The 17,888-nt window shown below is 38.8% G+C and overlaps 1 protein-coding gene across 2 annotated transcripts; it reads left to right on the top strand.

Moving 5' to 3' along the window:
* Positions 1-298: 298 nt before the first annotated feature.
* On the top strand, positions 299-17,106 carry BTBD1 (BTB domain containing 1). Of its 2 annotated transcripts, XM_068958007.1 has the most exons (9): positions 299-722; positions 7,156-7,312; positions 7,889-7,994; positions 9,454-9,651; positions 9,921-10,113; positions 10,708-10,795; positions 15,053-15,199; positions 16,147-16,243; positions 16,778-17,106. In XM_068958007.1, exons 1-9 carry the CDS (start codon positions 343-345, stop codon positions 16,891-16,893), a joined length of 1,482 nt encoding a protein of 493 aa, XP_068814108.1. In that variant the 5' UTR covers positions 299-342; the 3' UTR covers positions 16,894-17,106. The 2 variants fall into 2 exon arrangements, with proteins under 2 accessions (XP_068814108.1, XP_068814109.1); XM_068958008.1 differs by having other exon boundaries at positions 309-722; positions 16,147-17,106.
* Positions 17,107-17,888: the final 782 nt, after the last annotated feature.

The raw sequence follows: 17,888 nt of genomic DNA on the forward strand, positions 1-17,888 counted from the left end.
GCCCGCCGGGAGCCCCCGAGCCCCTTCGCACCGACGGGGGCTGCGAGGCACCGCGCCCGGGCCAGGAGGAGCCCCTCGGCGGCCGCCCCCGCGGAGAGTGGCCGGCCGCGCCCCTCGGCGGCCGCTCCCCGCCTCAGCGCCGCCGCCGCCACTCCTCCCCCTCCCCCTGCGCCTGCCGTGAGGGAAGGGCAGCCCGGCGGCAACGGCTTCGCCGGGCCGCCGCGAGCCTGCGCGGCGCGGGGGCGCATGCGCGGCGCGGCCGCCGCCGGTTAGCGCCTGACGCGGGGGCGGGCGACCGGCGGCGCGGAGGGGGTGCGGGTGTCGGTGCCGCCCTGAGCGGCGATGGCGGCGGCGGCCGCCGGCTCGGGGGCGCTTGCGGAGGCGGCGGTTGCTGTTGTCGCTGCCGCCGCTGAGGCCGGCGCGGTGCTGCAGCGGGAGCCGCTGTACAACTGGCAGGCCACCAAGGGCTCGCTGCGGGAGCGCTTCGCTTTCCTCTTCTCCAACGAGCTCCTCAGCGACGTGCACTTCGTGGTGGGCAAGGGCAGCCCCCGCGGCGGCGGCGGCCCTCCCGGGCCGGGCCAGCAGCGCATCCCCGCCCACCGCTTCGTGCTGGCGGCCGGCAGCGCCGTCTTCGACGCGATGTTTAACGGTGGCATGGCCACCACCTCGGCCGAGATCGAGCTGCCCGACGTGGAGCCCGCCGCCTTCCTGGCGCTGCTGAGGTCAGGCCGCGCCGGGGGCCGGGGGGCGCGGAGCGGGGGGGGGGGGGGGGTTGGCGGTTGGGGGCCTCCGCCCACCGGCGGTTCTGCCCCTCAGCCTCACCTGCGGCCTGGGAGCCCCCTCGGCGGCCGCTGCCTCAGGGTCTCCCTGCCCCGCGCAGCCGCGGTGTCCGCCGATGCCGTGTCTATTTTGATCTTCTGGTTCCGTGGTTTTTATTTATTTATTTATTTATTTATTTTCAAGAGAGGCGGTGGGAATTAGTGGCTGCCTTATCTCTTCTGTGAGTGCTGCAACTCTCCACCTTCTGATAATGGCCCAAAAGAACCCAGGCTGTTGTACAATGCTTTTAACTTCATTTGATGCTTGCTTTGAAATTTTATTAATCTTGCTGCTTGTTTTTCGTTTTCAGGGATGGTAGTAGATTGTTGTATATTTTTGCCAAAGTAATATCTATTACAGTTGTACTTATTTCAGATATTTTTTGGGTGGAGGGGGCATGTGTAGCAGAAGACAGTTAATAAACTAATTTTACACATAAACCACCTAGGTGAGATCATCAGTGCAGTGGTGGGAAAAAAAATATAAAATGGGTTAGTAATTTCAAACTTGGGCAGAATAGGATCTGCTGCTTCTCATAATCACAAAACTGATGAATTTACCCATCCTATACTTTTACTCAGGGTAGTGGTAAATAAAATCCGCGGTATTCATAGAAACGATTACTGGCAGTTTTGTGCGTGAGACTCATTGCTGAGGTGTAGTAATATGACTAAACTGCTTAATCTTTACGTTTTTTTTCTGAAGGAAACTCTGCTAGGTAAATCCTTCATAAAATATATAAAACATTTTTGTAATAGAGATTTAGGACACAAGTAATACCATGGTCTGGAAAGAAGTTCAGTGTCTCAGAGCTTTCTGTAATGGAGAAGTAAAAAAACTCCAAAGCCTTCACAGCTTTCTCTTTTGTTTTGGGACCTAACAGGCCTAACAGTGAGGAGTCATCTACTCCTTTTAGTAATGGGAGCAACTGATTTGTCAGGCGGAGGGTGGGTTAGTTTTAAAAAAAAAAAAAAAAAAAAAAAAAAAGACACAGCAGCAGCGACTTCTGCTGTGTTGCTCATTAGCAAATTAATTGTATTGATTATCTGGATTCTCAGCAACTGGAGAGTAGTGAAAATATGAGATGAAGAGTTTGTGTAGCAGAGTGGAAAATAGTAGGAAATGTCTTTCAAACAAAAATCTTTTCCAGGGTTAAAAGTAAATGAAAGCGCGCATGTATATGTGTGTGTGCGTGTGTTTATATAGCTGCATGTTGAAAAATGTGGTACAGTGAAAAGTGGATATAATTGGATAAGTTAGCTTGGATAAAAATGTGAACGCCAAAGTGGTTGAGTTCTAAGTAACAGTAAGAAGGATAATACATGAAAACTGTAAAAGTGAATGAAGAGATGTTGTTGCAATCAAACAAAAGCCATCTTATGCTTGCTAGTACGTAATGGCCTGGGGACTTACGTAAATAAACTTATTATACTTACATCTTGTCTAAATATCACCAGACTGATGAACTGATAAAGCTTCTCGGATTTGAAATCTCCTTTGGTTTGAAATACATTGCAGCTTTTTTAGGACATTCTTCTCTATTATATGTATCTTTTGAGCTTATATCGGAATAAATATAAATTGCAACACAATGTTAAACACATCTGAGGAAAACTTCTTTAATACAGACCAGTACTGGATTTTTCCCATACCAGTACACACTATTTTTAAATTATACTGACTATAAGACCACCTGTTTTTTCCCAGTGTTGACCAGAAGAGGCACAAGAACTTTACCTTGCATTATTATCCTCTTTTGTCTATCGTTAGTAAATTTGCCAGCTGGTGGTGATAGCCTTTTGTGGGACCCTCTGTTAATCTCTGCACAGGCCAACCAGAGCTGTATTGGCTAGGAGTTAGGTCAATTGGGATCTTTGCCTATACATAGCAGAAAAGCATGAAGGTAAAGTAAAAAATTAAACTGATGTACATTTTTTTTAGAGGGCATTTACTAACTATTTAATGTTCAACAAATCGTTTCTGTTTTACTTACTCATACATTGTGTTAGGTCCTGTCTGTAGTTGATATGTTTGGTAAAGATAATCCTACTTGCCGTTTAATGCCCCAAAAAATATTTGTATGAAAATTTTTCTGTTTTTCTTAAACTGATAGTCTTCATCTGTCCGGTGAGACTGTTATTTCCTTGTCTTATGAGGTAAACTTTCCTCAGTGTTAGTGTTTTGTTGCCAAATACATCATAGTTTCAGAATTAAATTTATGGGGCGGAAACAAGCAGTTAGAAATGGCACAATTTAAACAGCGAATATTTACCAAGTTAACGTGACATGTGACATCTGTTTTTTTCAATTTTTCTTTGGATATATTCATGCACGATTTAAAAATGGGGCTACAATTGCTACCTTTTTTCGGAAAGGGGCCTCTAAAATACCAGATTTTTAGAGTTAACATATTTAAAAATAATAGAAAAAAGCTTTAATTGATAGTACTGCTGTAATCTGAGTAATAAGTTTTGGAGGTTCTTTTTACCCTGAAGAAAGTTGTGCATGTCCTCCTCATCTATCATTTTGGCTAAAATCTTAACTGTAAAAATGGAAGAGGAGGAGACTTTTGGAACTTACTGGGGGGGGGGAGAAAACAGTCTTAGAAAATAATTGGCTGAGCTCAGGGGCCTAAAAACGACTGTGGTGTGTGTTTTGGCTTACCATCCGGTATTCCTCTTGCCTGAAGAGTTCTCAAACATGAGCCAAAGAAGTTTTTCTAAAGTAGCTGACTGCTTCAGTAGTTTGGCAGATAAATCCTTAAGAACTCGAAATTAAGTCAAAGCCCCAAAGTTTGTGTCTGCTTTTTCTGATTTGTAATTAGTCAACTTCTTTTGCATATTTCTAACTGCGTAACTTGAGTAGCTGAGATCTGGAAAGTCAAAGTAGTTTCATACTAGCGTTACGTGTTTCTGTTTTAGGGTTTGGATTTGTTTTTTAATAAGTTTTTTTTTAATTTCTATTCATTCTCATTTTAAAATGCATTTTAGAGTAATTTAACTTGTACTTTGATCATAGTATACAGGGAAGTGGCAACATAGGATAAAATTAACCTGGATGTCTTAGCAGAGGATTTTGACAAGCAGTAAATAGAGGGGTAACCACGGCTAACTGGGAAAGATCTCTGTGTTTTTTATATTGGTGAGAATATTTCAGTTGTTCGGAAGATGCTAGGGCTATGGGAGAAGGAAGTGCTAACTTGAGAGTGAAGAAAAGTGGCATAAAATTTGAGATGCTTATTTAAAATCAGTGGTTGAGTGGTTCCTTGGGAAACTGTTCTGTCCACTAAAAGTGTTCCTCCACTACCCTCCTCTTCCCCCCCGGTGAAAATAAAATTAATCAGTGTCCAAAGAGCAGATTATTTCCTGTGAGTCTGAAACTCCTGAGGGGAAGGGGAGGAGGGAGGGAGGGAGGGAGGGAGATAATGGAGAAGAAGTGGTCTTGAACCTCACTGATCTTAGCAGTCTGCTAATCAAGGAGAACTACTTCTAATTTATTTTTCTCTTTCTTGGCAAAGAAAAAATTGGCCTCTGAAATCAAAGGAGGAGAGAATGGAGGGATCTGCAAAAATGGGATGTAAATTTAAATGAAAGGAGAAGAGGAAGCAGAGAGAAAAAGATGGGGGAAATATGTTTTTAAATGTACACATGAAAGATGAATGGAAGAGGAACAATAGCATAAACATAAAAGAATGCTCATTCACACTTCCCACAAATGGGAGAGTCAGCACAGCCTGGAGAGCTGCTGGCACACGAGCAGAGGGATTTTTCCAGAGAGAAGACACACCTAGAGTTCTTCTTTATGAATAGAGAAATGCCTCATGATCATCAATCCATATACTTAAGGAAAATACTGTAGTATTATATGAAATTTTGGAGTAATGTATTACTTAATTACCATTTTTAATTGTTTTTTCAGCTACCTCTGAACTTTGCAAATTCACACCTTTTTGTATCTGCAAAAGACTACTTTTTGGCTCTGGCAAATGCCAGAAGAGTATTGGCACTGTCAACAATTTGAAATATTAAACACAACAAAATGACTGTGTGACTTTCCTAATGTATTTGGATACTTCTTGTCCTATCCTGAGTCTTCTCATTTTAGAAGTATGCAAATGTGTCACGTGTTCTATTACTATGAGTTGTCCTGGCCTCTGGTGATCAATTCCTAGAAACAGATCATGAGACCAATATGCTGGACTTGAGATGCTGTGCAGCTCTTCCTTAAAACTTTAACCACTGAAGTCCTGTCACTTTGTCACTGGCACATATACTTTCAGTTGGGGAGTGTCCCTTAAGGTAAAGCCACTCATACAGCAGGGGAGGGATTGGAGCACAGAGCCTCAGGTACGTTCTCCATGGGATCAAAAAGCATCCTGTAGGTCATAGACCTCACATGAACGAAAATCTTGCATGCATATACACTGTTGCCACGTTTGGATTCCTCTGTTTTGGTCACATAATTGGCTTCTGGTCGTATGAGGGAAAAGCCTGCATGATTCCTGGGAAAGGAAGTATTAGGAAAGTACAGGCTACCAGAATTAATAGCTTGGAGCTGCACTGTGACTCTCAAGAAAGTATAGAAAGTGAACCACAGGCCAGATAAGCTCTTCTATAGTGGGTCAGCTCATTGGCTACAAGTTGCACGCTCTTCAGGAATAAAATCAAAATCGTGTTCCCGAAAACAACATGATGAAAGTATTTTTTTAGGATTAAGTAAAACTGATAATGTATGGTTGGTAATGCTGCTCTTTTTCAACCTGTTAATGTCTAATTCTTACATAATTGGGATTTCAAGTTCATATAAAATCGTACAAGGTTAGGATATCTTGAAACAGACTTTTCATTTTAAAACTGAAATCTAAATGCACTATTCTAGTGCTTTAATGAACAATTTGTTGACTCGATATTCAAAAGTGCATGTTGAAAACTGTACCTACTAGATCTTAGTTTCCTGAAAGTAAACTTGTCAGTGATTGATTAGCAAGTCAGCCCGTTGTTTTGATCAATAACAAATAATTAATTATAGGTTTCATAACTTAGTTCTCAATGAACTAAATGAAACTTTAATTAAAATTTCAGCATTTAATTAAACTCCTTGCTAAAAGCAGTTTGATGTAAATTCAGTTTAAAGAGTTAATCTAAAGCATCACTCACATTTTCCAAGTGATGTGAAAGTTAGCAATTTGAATGAATTTGAGTATTGTAACGGTAAATGCGTACCTCTTAGTAAATGACATCAAGTTTAACATTGAAGGCTATATTTATCTGTGGATTAGCATGAATGAATGGTTATCAGTGACTGAGAACTGGTTCTTTTTTAGGAAAGTAAAATATATTAATAACGAAGAACGTTAACTGAAACTTTAAATATAGATTTCCATTACTTAGATCTGCCCTTGTTGCCAACAAGCTCGTTACTTTCACAGGCTTCGTCTGTTAAATGCAAACTGCTTATCATTACTTCAAAAACCCTTCTAAACCTGTTTTCCATCTCTACCTTCTTGATTTTTTTGGTTATTATCTTGAAAGCTGATGAAATATTGATAAGGTTGCTATCTTCAATGCCATCAGTAAGAGCAGTTATTTTTAAAAAGTTCTTCTTTCTATATAGAACTACAAAATAGTCTCAAGTAACAGCTGCTCAGGAGAGAGATTTTTTTTTTTCCTGGTTTTGGTGAAGTTTTCTATCTCCTGGCTCAGTGTTAACACTAAAACCTCAACCAATCATGTTGCTTCAAACGGTGGAGACAAGCCAAAGTTTTTTGCTATGGCAGTCTGCAGCAGGAACAGGAGACCCAAGGTCATCTGCTAGAATATTACTCCCTTTCCTCTCCTCTATACCCTAGGGAATGGTGACTTTGGCATAAGGCGTTATCACAGTAGTTGTCCTTGACGCCGTTCTCCTCATGACTGGGAAGTTAGTGTGCACTTTCAGTAAATTAAAATCAGTAATATAGCCATGGAGGATTATAAATTCATATTTGGAAATACAGTTCTTCCCAGTGAATCAAGAGAGATTGCATTAGTATGTTAAGTAATTCTGCAGCTCAGCTGTTGTTTACAATTTTAGTATCTATGTATAACTAGTACAGCCAGATCAGTCTTAGGGAGTAATATGTATTTAAAACAAATGTATACTATTAGATTAACATAATATGCTTTCTTCAACTGTTTTATTAGCTTACTAATTTATAAAAATGTCACGTGGTCAGCTGCTGCATATTCATCGTGCAAATCTTTGACCCGTTTTCCAAATGCAAAGAGATTCTTACGTTACGCTTAACTGCACATCAAGATGCGTTTTCATTATCTATATTTGTATATTGTTTTCCAGGTTTCTTTACTCAGATGAAGTTCAAATTGGTCCAGAAACGGTTATGACTACTCTTTACACTGCTAAGAAATATGCAGTTCCAGCCCTGGAAGCACATTGTGTGGATTTTCTAACTAAGCACCTCAGAGCAGATAATGCTTTTATGTTACTTACTCAGGTAGGTTAATTTAAGCTTAGTTTTAATTTACTGTGAAAATTAATATTTCAAGAGAAATGACTAAATAACATTTCACAGTGGGTTTAGCCGGGACGTGGTCTAGTTTATGTATAAGAACGTGTCATTGCTCTATGCTAGCATTTTTATAGACTTGTCCTGGCTTCTTATCTGGTAGTATTAATGTGGAAGGAAAGGATCTTGTTTTTTTTTTTTTTTTAATTAATATGCAGTGTGTTGGGACATTTCAAACAGGGCTAGTTACTCTCCAATGTATTTACATGAGTATTGTAACTTTTTTTGTTAATATTGTTTTTCAGTTCACTATAGTTATCATATTTCCTTCCTGCTTATGTTTTTAGTTTTGGCAAACTTGCATGCAGTGAATTCTCCTAAATTCTCAAAGTACAAAGTTATAGTGCCCTTTAAGGTATAAACACAAGGTGTACTTAGATAAATCAGATTATTAAAATTAAATCTATTCTAGAGTAAAAATATTTGCTCATTAAGATTAGTGATTTGATAACTTGGTGCTTGCAATACCAGAGTAACCAAAGAGGTATTTCTTTATCTTCCTAGGCTCGTTTATTTGATGAACCTCAGCTTGCAAGTCTTTGTCTTGACACGATAGACAAAAGTACCATGGATGCAATAAGTGCAGAAGGCTTTACTGATATTGATATTGGTAAGTTACTGACTGTGTCCAAAGTATTACGGTTCGGAAGGCAACTGTACTGTTTTGCTGCTACATGGTTATTCTCTATTCGGAGTTGCACAAATCAGGTGCAAATTATGAAATCCATTAAAAAAAATCTAAACTGCTGATTTCTGTTTCATCTTTTAGGAAAAGCCAGCAGTTTTAAATTTGGTTACTTCCATTGTTCCAGATTCCATTGTTGTTATACACGTCTAAGATTTTTACTCCAGTTCAGTTAGGATGTGTCAGAAATTGAGACAGAGGGCAGGTATTCCAGCTGCTTAAAGAAACCACGAAATCATTGTTAACTCTTGTGTTCAGTGGGTTTATGGTACTGTCTGTGAGTGTACATCTCTGTTAATAAGTTTCAATCTGTTGGGACTTTCAGATGTGTTATCTTCTATGACAGCAGATATGGCTTGCTCAAATTGGAGGCACGTAATATCTCCTGAAGAAGATAGGATATTGAGAATTTTAAAACACTGTTTTTCAGGCTTGTGTTCTATCATAAACTGAGAGGAAAAGTAGAACAGGCTAAACCTTAAATATTCACTACAGAATTTGTATCTATCTGTTGCTCATAAAAATGCCATAATGAGTAAATAATACAGAAAAATTTGCTTTTGTAAAAAACACATGTGAATACCTTGCCTCACATCCTTTGTTCTGCCTTCAAGCTTTAGATGATAAATGAGAGCCTTTTCTGAAGGAGTTATTTCAATTCTTACTGAATTAGCTTGCACCTATACTTGCAAAGAGTGCTTATTTCTTGAGGTTCTTCACAGTATTATTAATTGGAATTGATGCTCACCAAGGAGTTTCTTATACTTTGGCAATGTCAAAGTACAACTCCGTAGGGACTGTTTTTCTTAGGGAATGGACTGTGTTCTCTTTTAGATAAAAGAATGAAGAAACAAGTTCTAAGTTAATATCACTTTCATGTATCCTTAAAAGTGTTCTCTTTTTTTTTTTTTTTTTTTTTTTTGCTACCGCTGTTTCTAGTGTCTATAGCTCCTCCAGACTGGCAGGTGGATACACAGATGAGAATAAGACAGTGTTGTCATGAATAACTTTTTTTTTTTCATAGTGTGTGTTCATCACTCTACTTACAGCAATTCATCGCTACTTCTGGCAATTCCCCTTTTGATCTTCCCTAGCCATGGAAGTTCTTCAGGATATTTGTTGTCGCTATAGAGATTATATGCAGTCATAATCTTAGGAACAGTTCTTATACTGTGTTCATAGCAGGAGGAAGGGTAGGATTTTTTAGTTTGGAGTCTATATACCATTCAGAGATTTATTTTAGGCATAAGACAAATCGTCTCATCTTTGAGGTCTTGTTGTAAATGTCCTTAATGTGTGTTTAGCTTTTAAGCTTACTCGAGAGGTATAGAATGGTTATTAATCTGAATGAATACTGATCCAAATCTGTTAACCTCTTCTTTAGACACATTATGTGCAGTTCTAGAAAGAGATACCCTTAGTATTCGAGAAAGTAGACTCTTTGGAGCGGTTGTTCGTTGGGCAGAAGCAGAATGTCAAAGACAACAATTGCCTGTGACGTTTGGAAACAAACAAAAGGTGCTTGGAAGAGCTCTTTCCTTAATCCGTTTTCCACTAATGACTATTGAAGAATTTGCAGCAGGTAAGCGTTTGGGTTCTTTGTCTTACTGTTAGACCATATGTCTGCACTATACTGTTCATCTGCAAGTGTTTAGATGCTTAATACTCTATTATGTTATTAATATCCTACTAATGAAAGATGTGATGTACTCTTAAAGCAAATCATCCTGCAGGTGATGTTCTGGCCACTGGAAAATGTTATTGTCATTTTCAGTTTGCAAATATATGTGGTTTAAATGCAAAAATTGGAGTAATTTTTAGAATCATCGTAGAAGTTTTTTCTTTTCACAGGTCCTGCTCAGTCTGGAATCTTGTCAGATCGGGAAGTAGTAAATCTCTTTCTGCATTTTACTGTCAATCCTAAGCCCAAAGTAGATTATATTGACCGACCAAGATGTTGTCTTAGAGGAAAAGAATGCAGCATTAACAGGTTCCAGCAAGTGGAGAGTCGCTGGGGCTACAGTGGAACAAGTGATCGGATTAGGTATGGCTTTTGAAACTATTTGGAGGAGAGGCAGAGAACTGTGGAAAGAAAGGGAACATTACTCAACTGCTGCCTCTTTGGGCATGAGCTACAGTAACAAACATGCCTGTTCTGTGTGGGCAGGTTTGATCTTTTCCTTTTTTTTTCTTTTTTTTTTTTTTTAAAGAAAACTTAGGCTGTTCCACACATAGCAAAATATAAAGTAGCAAAGAACAAACTTTTGGAAGGCTGAATGCATTCTAGAGTACAGCATTCTGCTGACTGGATATTTGCTGCATATTCCATTTTAAAATACCAAGTCTTGATCTGCTTTTATTTCAGAGAGATTCAGAAGAATATTGTTATCTGCTGTTTAGTGATCCTGAATATTCAAGAATATCTTTGTATATTAGCAAAGCTTTAGCCTGCAAAACTGATACCTTAAACATATTCCCATTTAAATCTAATATTAAAAAAATATTGAAAAAATACTAATGTAATGTCATTTTAGGCTTACTTCTCTACTCTTCCAAAGGTGTCCTTTCTACTTGATTGGGAATAAGGTAACTGTAAGGACAGTTGTTTAAATTTCTTTCTCGCCTCTTGTCTTGTTAGGTTCACAGTAAATAGAAGAATTTCCATAGTGGGGTTTGGGTTATATGGATCTATTCATGGACCCACAGATTATCAAGTTAATATACAGGTACAGTATATTCTGTTGAAATAGCTTGTGTAGAAACTGCACTGGATGCAGATAAGTACTTGCAAAAGATCTGGTGTATATTTGAATTGGGTAGGAGCAATACGTTAGGCAAAGAATCCCAGCAGTGGTCATAAGCAGGTGCCTAGAGAAAAGTAAGAACAACGTGAAACTTTTCTCCCTTTCCCCTCCTGGCCTCCAACTATTTTCAGTGCAGGGAATTTCCTGAGAATGATTTGGTGTCTCTTGTAGCCCCCAGTGAATCTAGCTTCAGAACACTTGTCCAGCCTAACCTTGAACTCCTGTAAACTTACTGCAAAGGAGTTTCACAAGTTTATGCTCTGTTCGTTGGGCACTAAGTCTGCACTTTATTGAAGTTTCTAGTAGTTCAGGCAGCACAATTCAGGAAAGAGATCTTGGGTTTGTCATCAACAGTTCTCTGAAATCAGTGACACAACATGTAATGGTTGCCAGAAAAGCCAGGTTCTGTGTCATCAGGGAGATACTGAAAACAAGATAGAAGGTGACGTTAATGTTGCTGTATGAAAGCCAGGTGTGCCCACATGTTGAGTGCTGTGTGCAGTCCTGGTCTCACACAGTAGAATTAGAAGGTAGAGAAAGGAGTAATTAAAATGATTACAGGGAGCAATTAAAATGATTACAGGGATAGAACTGCTCCTTTATGAGACGAGACCAAAAACGCTAGGACTCTTCAATTTGTAGAGGAGAAGGCTAAGGGGGAGGTATGATCAGTACTTCCATAATCACAGAGGCAATGGACAAGGTAAATGCAGAACTGTTTGTTCTGCAAATCCCACAATAGAGGAACTAGCACGCTCTTACTGAGAATAGCAGGAGAACAAAACAAATATGAGTGTTTTTTATACAGAGGATACTAAACATGTTACCACAGGAGATGGATATCCGTTTAACCTGGTGGCATTTGGACAAATTCATTCAAAAACAGCAGGTTCTTTAACAGATTCCAAAAGGAATAGAAGGAGGATGTACACCGTAGCACCCTAGAAGAACAGTTGTGTGTGCTGGGGAAACGGACAGTAGAGTTCAGACTCGGACGTTGTCTATCAGAAGCATCTTCTGTTGCCACTGTCAGAGCACGCTGGACCTAACAGACCAGTTGTCTGACCCAATAGGGTGTGTATTATGTTCTTAGCTTGCCTGGTAGACATATTGGCCTTAGAGGCTTGTCTCTGCCCAGACCTACAGCTGTTTTGAAAGATTGACGTCTTGTTTGCTACCTCTTCAGTCTTAGGTGGGAGGTTGCGTGTTACTGTTACCATAACTGCTTTTGTAGTTACTTAAGTTTTAGGCTTACTGAAAACATAGTTCCACCATGGGGATCTCCTCAGGTCCTTCTGCTGAAAAATGATTAATTTGTGGTGGTGGTCTTTCGATTTCTGTGTGAAGACCTTAACTTGTTGTTGCTCGTTGTATATTCTGATGGTGTTTACCCCACCAGATAGTGTGTGGGGCTTTCTGCTACTGCTGCGTTGAAAGAAGCATTTCAGCTGGCTGTTTCTCAAACCTTCTCTTGGCCTGCTTAATTACATTTTTTACATTTTAATCTGTTGGTTTGAACCTATCTCGATAAAACTTCATCTTTCCATAGGATGCCCTTTTTTGTTTCTAGTAATATAGCCTTTTGTTGTCTAGTCATGCCAGCCTCTTTCCCCTTTCTCAAGCCTCCTCTAATAAGTGAAATGTACTGATGTTGTACTTGGAGTGTGATGTCCTTCAGTAAGTAGTCTGTGTGCTACCTGTAAGGATTTGATTCTTTTAGTTTGTTCTTTTTAGCTTCTTTTCAACAAGCTTCTGCATTTTTCTCTTTTTGAAGTTTAGCGTAACTGTGGTTGATTTGTTTTGGTTGCTCATGTAGGAATGTTGACTCTTTAAGTATATTATGGTCACTGTTACATAGTGTTTCCATTATGAAATTTTGAATCTGATCCTGCTCATCACTCAGTACCAAATCAAGGATTGCATTTCCTTCTACTGAGCAATTGCTATGTAAGCTCATGAAATGGTCAGTGATAGCATCTAAAAATGTCCTCCCTGCCTCGTGTCCTGGCATGACATCTGTCCAGTCTGAGAGGGTAATTTAAGTCATCACTAAAATTCTATTTCCTGTCAGGATTGTCTTCTAGTTAAATGAGCAGTAATACTGATCCAGCACTGTATGTTTCCTTTAAGCATGGACTGAAAGTCCATACTTATTCTGTTATTTCTTGCAATTAGTTTTGGCTTGATTCTAAGCTAACAGGTACTAACGCTCTGAGAGCTCAGTTTTACTCTTGTCCTGTGTGTTTAGTAACTTGGTATTACAGCATCTTATTGATGTGATATATGAGGTGTATGGGAGATTTTGTGGGGAGGAAAAGAAAAAAAAGTATGAGACTTCATTTAGCCCATCTTATTCCACAGATTTCTAGCATTTGTTGAAACTGTTCCTTTGGTTCATTTCTAGGCATCTTTTTAAAATCTTCTAGGCACCTTCTGTTTCCTATTAGGTTATTTCCATTCTCTGACCATCCTGTGCTTAAGAATAAGAATTTTGTGTCTGTTTTTCATGAAGGAATGTTATGTCTTCTCTCTTATGATGTTCCAAGGAGAATGTATCTGGGATGAGGTCTCGAAGGAATCTGTTGGTTTTTGCACATTCCTGAGTTTGAAAGCTCACTTGCAAATTCCTTGATTTGAAATGCCGTTAGTTTGGTTTTCTCAAACTACACCTATGTACATAGGCAGCATAGTGCACTAGGAATAGATCTTTAGAACAAAACAGTTGGTACTGAAGACCCAGCAGCTACACTGTGCATATTTTGGGATTTTTACTTTGTATTAACTCTTGTTTGATCCTCTGGATTAAATTCCTGTTAGCAGATGAAAAGCATTTGGTGTGCTCCCCCAGCATGTTTTCTGGATTTATTTCATCTGAAAAGAATTTAGTTCTTTCAAGGCAAACCAGAGCATGTTAAGTGGGAATGATAAGAGTCACTTGAAAAACACACTCCTGATCCAAACTGAAAAGCTAGTGTACCCCTGTGGTTCAGATGAAGGCCATCCATCCTATACAGATTCCCTTTATTCTGGAAGTATTCCCAGTTCCTGATGAATCTGAAACCTTTCTTGTCACACAGTCTTTTCAGCCAGGTGTTTAAATTCTGCCTCTCGACCTTTCTTCCTGAACCTGCATGAAGCACTGGGAGAGCTACAGAGAAAGTTGTAAACACTTTATCCTTGTCTTAAGATAGTGATAATTTATATTACAAATGCATCTTTTGTGTGGTGTATGACTTCAGCATTATAATCTCTAGTATTTCTATTGCTTGTGGCTAATAAAAAACACAATTTGAAGCCCTATTTTAGGCAAGATGTACTGTCTCATTTGTGCACTATTAAAATTATATAGTAATGTAATAATCAAGTATTAAAGCTGACTGGATTCTTGTTAGCGCAGTAATCACAAGATGCATTCATTCATGTTACTCTAATGCTCTGCTGTCCAACTTCTGCAAGAGAGGTTCAGCAGCACAGATCAGGAATTGCTATCCAAAATGACAAATGCACGTCTTAGTCATTTCTGTTCTCCACTACAACTGAAGGGAAAAGAAACAGAGTATGTAATCCAAGTGTAATTTTTAGACTGAATGTAAAATTAAAAAATATTTATATATAATTGTATGGTAGTGGGGTTGTTGATCATTGAAACACTGAAGTACAAGTTTTCCTCTCAGTGTGTATCATGGTCTGTTTACGTTATTTGTGAAAACTTGTTTTCCTAAATTAGCCAAAGCCAGTGAAGAGGCAGGGCCTATATACTAGTTTTGCACTTCTTATGTGGGCTATGTAGATGTAAAACAGAGATTAGCAAATCTAAGTACAGGATTGTATGTAGTCTGTGAAGGTCAAAAGCTGAAGGTCTAACAACTGTTTTCCATCTCCTTCCTCCCAAGCAAAGACTATAACCTGACTGGAGTGCGGTGTTTGTGGGCTGAATTCAGCCTGCAGATGGACAGCCCGTGTAAAAACTTACAAGTTGTGCTTCAGCACACAGCTGGGTGAATTGTAATGGTATTATTGGGAAACTATACCTGCCTTCCAGTTCTGAGGTTGCACTTTCCTTCCACTAAAACTGGGCAGAGTAGGCAAGTGTTCACTTGTAATATTCTGATATGCATATAACAGAAATCTTTCTCAAGCTTGTAAACCTAAAAATATTATTTTCATGTTTTTATGCAGATAATTGATTACGAGAAGAATCAGACACTAGGACAAAATGATACTGGATTTAGTTGCGATGGAACTGCCAATACGTTCAGAGTTATGTTCAAAGAACCTATAGAGATTTTACCAACAGTTTGCTACACAGCTTGTGCTACACTGAAAGTAAGAATGCCTAACAGTATAGAAGAAATTACTGTTTTGACTCAAGATGTTGTCTAACCTGTATTTGTTTTCTGATGGAGGAGTGTCTTCTAGGTCTTCAATTGAAGTTCAATGCTAAAGAAGGCTGCAGTTAAATTCTGTGATAACTTGTAAGACTGTGCTGTCTCTGTTCTGTGCCGCAGCACAGATTTCATAACTGGAGTGAAAGAGAGGAGAGGATGCTAATTTATCTTCAGTTTTTCTCCTTTTGTTATCCCATTTTCTGGCTCAGCGTGGGAGTTGGAATGGGTCCTAATGAAAGTCACTAGTCCTGGGTGGGCGAAAGCACTACCTACAATATTTAATCTGGCAGCTCTCTGTATCCAAGTTTTAAGTTTGATTTCTTATATCAAGGATATTCCAGCCACTAGCTATATCCAAGAAAAACGAAAGCTTTATCATTTTTTACATACTAGTGCTTGAAATATAGGAAAAAGTGATTTGTTTTAGGAATGGCTCCTCCTAATGTTAAAGACAAATTTATTCGTTCAATTTTTTATCCAAAAATCTTTAAAAATTAGTATTCTTTTAAATCTAATTCCCTATACAGAAACCAAAGTTGAGTAGTTTGGAAAAAAAACTGCACATTTAAAAGAAGCTGAGGCAGAGAACTAAGTGAGGGTACGGACAATCTGTATGAAAAGGAGAAATACTAGAAAACATTTACTCGTTACTAGTAAGGTAAAAACCAAATGATTTAAGTCTACTTTGAGAACCTTTTTTTTTTTTTATGTGGACTTCTGGGCTTTTGCTTCTTGTCCGTGTTGTGTTATGTAACGTAAGATGCTATGGATACAGTAATTTTATACTAACTATAATAATCTAAGTCAATAGACTTTGAACTGCAACACTTTATGGGTTTTGCTGCACATTTCCTTTCGGTTGCTAATCTCTTCTGATGTTTCTAGGGTCCTGATTCCCACTATGGAACAAAAGGATTGAAGAAAGTGATTCATGAATCTCCTACTGCTAGCAAAACATGCTTTGTCTTTTACAGTTCACCAGGTAACAATAATGGTACATCAATAGAAGATGGACAGATACCAGAAATAATATTTTATACATAGCTTCATGCGATTACCTTGGATGTGTCAGTGTATCAGTGGACTTTAGCTCACTATTGGTGGCAGTCACAAAAATCTGTGAAATTACATGAATATGTAAAAACATAACTAACTTGTTTGAGAGGTACCAGAAAAGCTATTTTCTCTGCATGATTACTGGCAGAATGGGATTAACTTAGCTTTTCCTCTTAACAAAGCTTCAAGTGGAGTAAGTATGCTGTATATCGAAAAGATTGTTTTAAATAGTATCTTGTGATTAATGGCTTTGTGTTTTGACCCATTCATTTCTGACACAGTGGAATTCACCTTTTAAACTGGAAAAAGTTATTCATTATGAACTTCTAGTGTATGTTTTCCCCAGCCTGTCCTAAAAAGACAGTAAGTTTGCTGCTGTATTCCCAGCTTTCATTTCTCTCCAAAATAACCTTGGAATGACCCTGTGGACCTGCATTACTTTTTTTTTTTTTTTGTAAAGTTCATCGGCAAAGCTGGATTCACACTACCATCGTTCTGACTCTTTGGATGAGCCGTGGAGAATTAATGGATTTAGCACTTCAGACAGCATCAGCAACTATGGTGAAGAAATACTAAGTCAAAATCTGCACTATAAATGTATCCAGAGTCTCTTAATTCAGAAGGGCTGTTTTGGAATAGAGCTGGTTCTGGAGATAGAAACTGTATATACGTATGTGCCTGTAAGAAAATGTATAATGTGAAAATGAGAATACAGGACTTGTAATGATGTTATTTTATGACTGGATGCTCTAATACTAAATACTAAGAACGAGTATGAAATAAGGATTATTTGTGTGCAACTAGTTTTAGAGAAACGTGTACCATTTGATGTAGTTAAGGTACATGTGTTACCAGTGTCTTGCAATATTTGCTGTAGTTTCACAGATAAATAACAGAACTCCTTCCTGTACAGAATTCTGTGCCCTCCCACAAACTAAAGTAACAGTTGGAGAGCACTACTGGTTTGAGAACACAGGGGAAAAAAAAAACTTACCTACTCTAGGGCTACTAAAGCATGTACATTCACCTCTATAATGCTTTGACTGTCACAGCAGTTTACTTTTTAAAATATGGAAACAGGTAAAAACTTGCATCACTCCACTTGCAAATATTGCCTTTGAAAATGCAGCTGTTATTAAAGCTCCATTTTCAAACAGCTATCATGATTTGATCATGTTAAAGTGACAAGCTCTTTCTGAAGATTCACCTTTTAGACTGGAAAAAGTTACTTCTTCATTATGAACTTCTAGCGTACATTTTCCCCAGCCTGTCCTAAAATGACAGTAACTCTGCTGCTGCATCCCTAGCTTGGAATGACCCTGTGGAGCTGCGTTACTATAGTAATAGTGAGATTACTCTAGGGCCTATAGCAAGAAAGTAAGTCTATAGAAAAGATGTTCATTGAACTTGTAGCAGCAACCTAAAAGCAGGTTGTGTTCTGGTATCGGATTGATTGAGCTGTTTTTTAAAAAGAAGAAAAAAAGAGTGAAAGCTTGCATATATCCCAAGGCACTGTCTACAGTGAAGGACGAATTACCCGCGGGGAAGTGCCGCTGTGTTTTTAGATGCAT

This window comes from Struthio camelus, chromosome 12 (genome assembly GCF_040807025.1).
Source record: "Struthio camelus isolate bStrCam1 chromosome 12, bStrCam1.hap1, whole genome shotgun sequence".
In the NCBI taxonomy this organism is placed as follows: domain Eukaryota; kingdom Metazoa; phylum Chordata; class Aves; order Struthioniformes; family Struthionidae; genus Struthio; species Struthio camelus.

What these genes read in the sequence shown, in the direction of transcription:
- BTBD1 (XM_068958007.1), top strand. Translation starts at nt 343, where the DNA reads ATGGCGGCGGCGGCCGCCGGCTCGGGGGCGCTTGCGGAGGCGGCGGTT. An exon ending in CAGCTTGTGCTACACTGAAA is followed by an intron (nt 15,200 to 16,146) that starts GTAAGAATGCCT and finishes TGATGTTTCTAG; the next exon opens with GGTCCTGATTCCCACTATGG. An exon ending in TGTCTTTTACAGTTCACCAG is followed by an intron (nt 16,244 to 16,777) that starts GTAACAATAATG and finishes TTTTTTGTAAAG; the next exon opens with TTCATCGGCAAAGCTGGATT.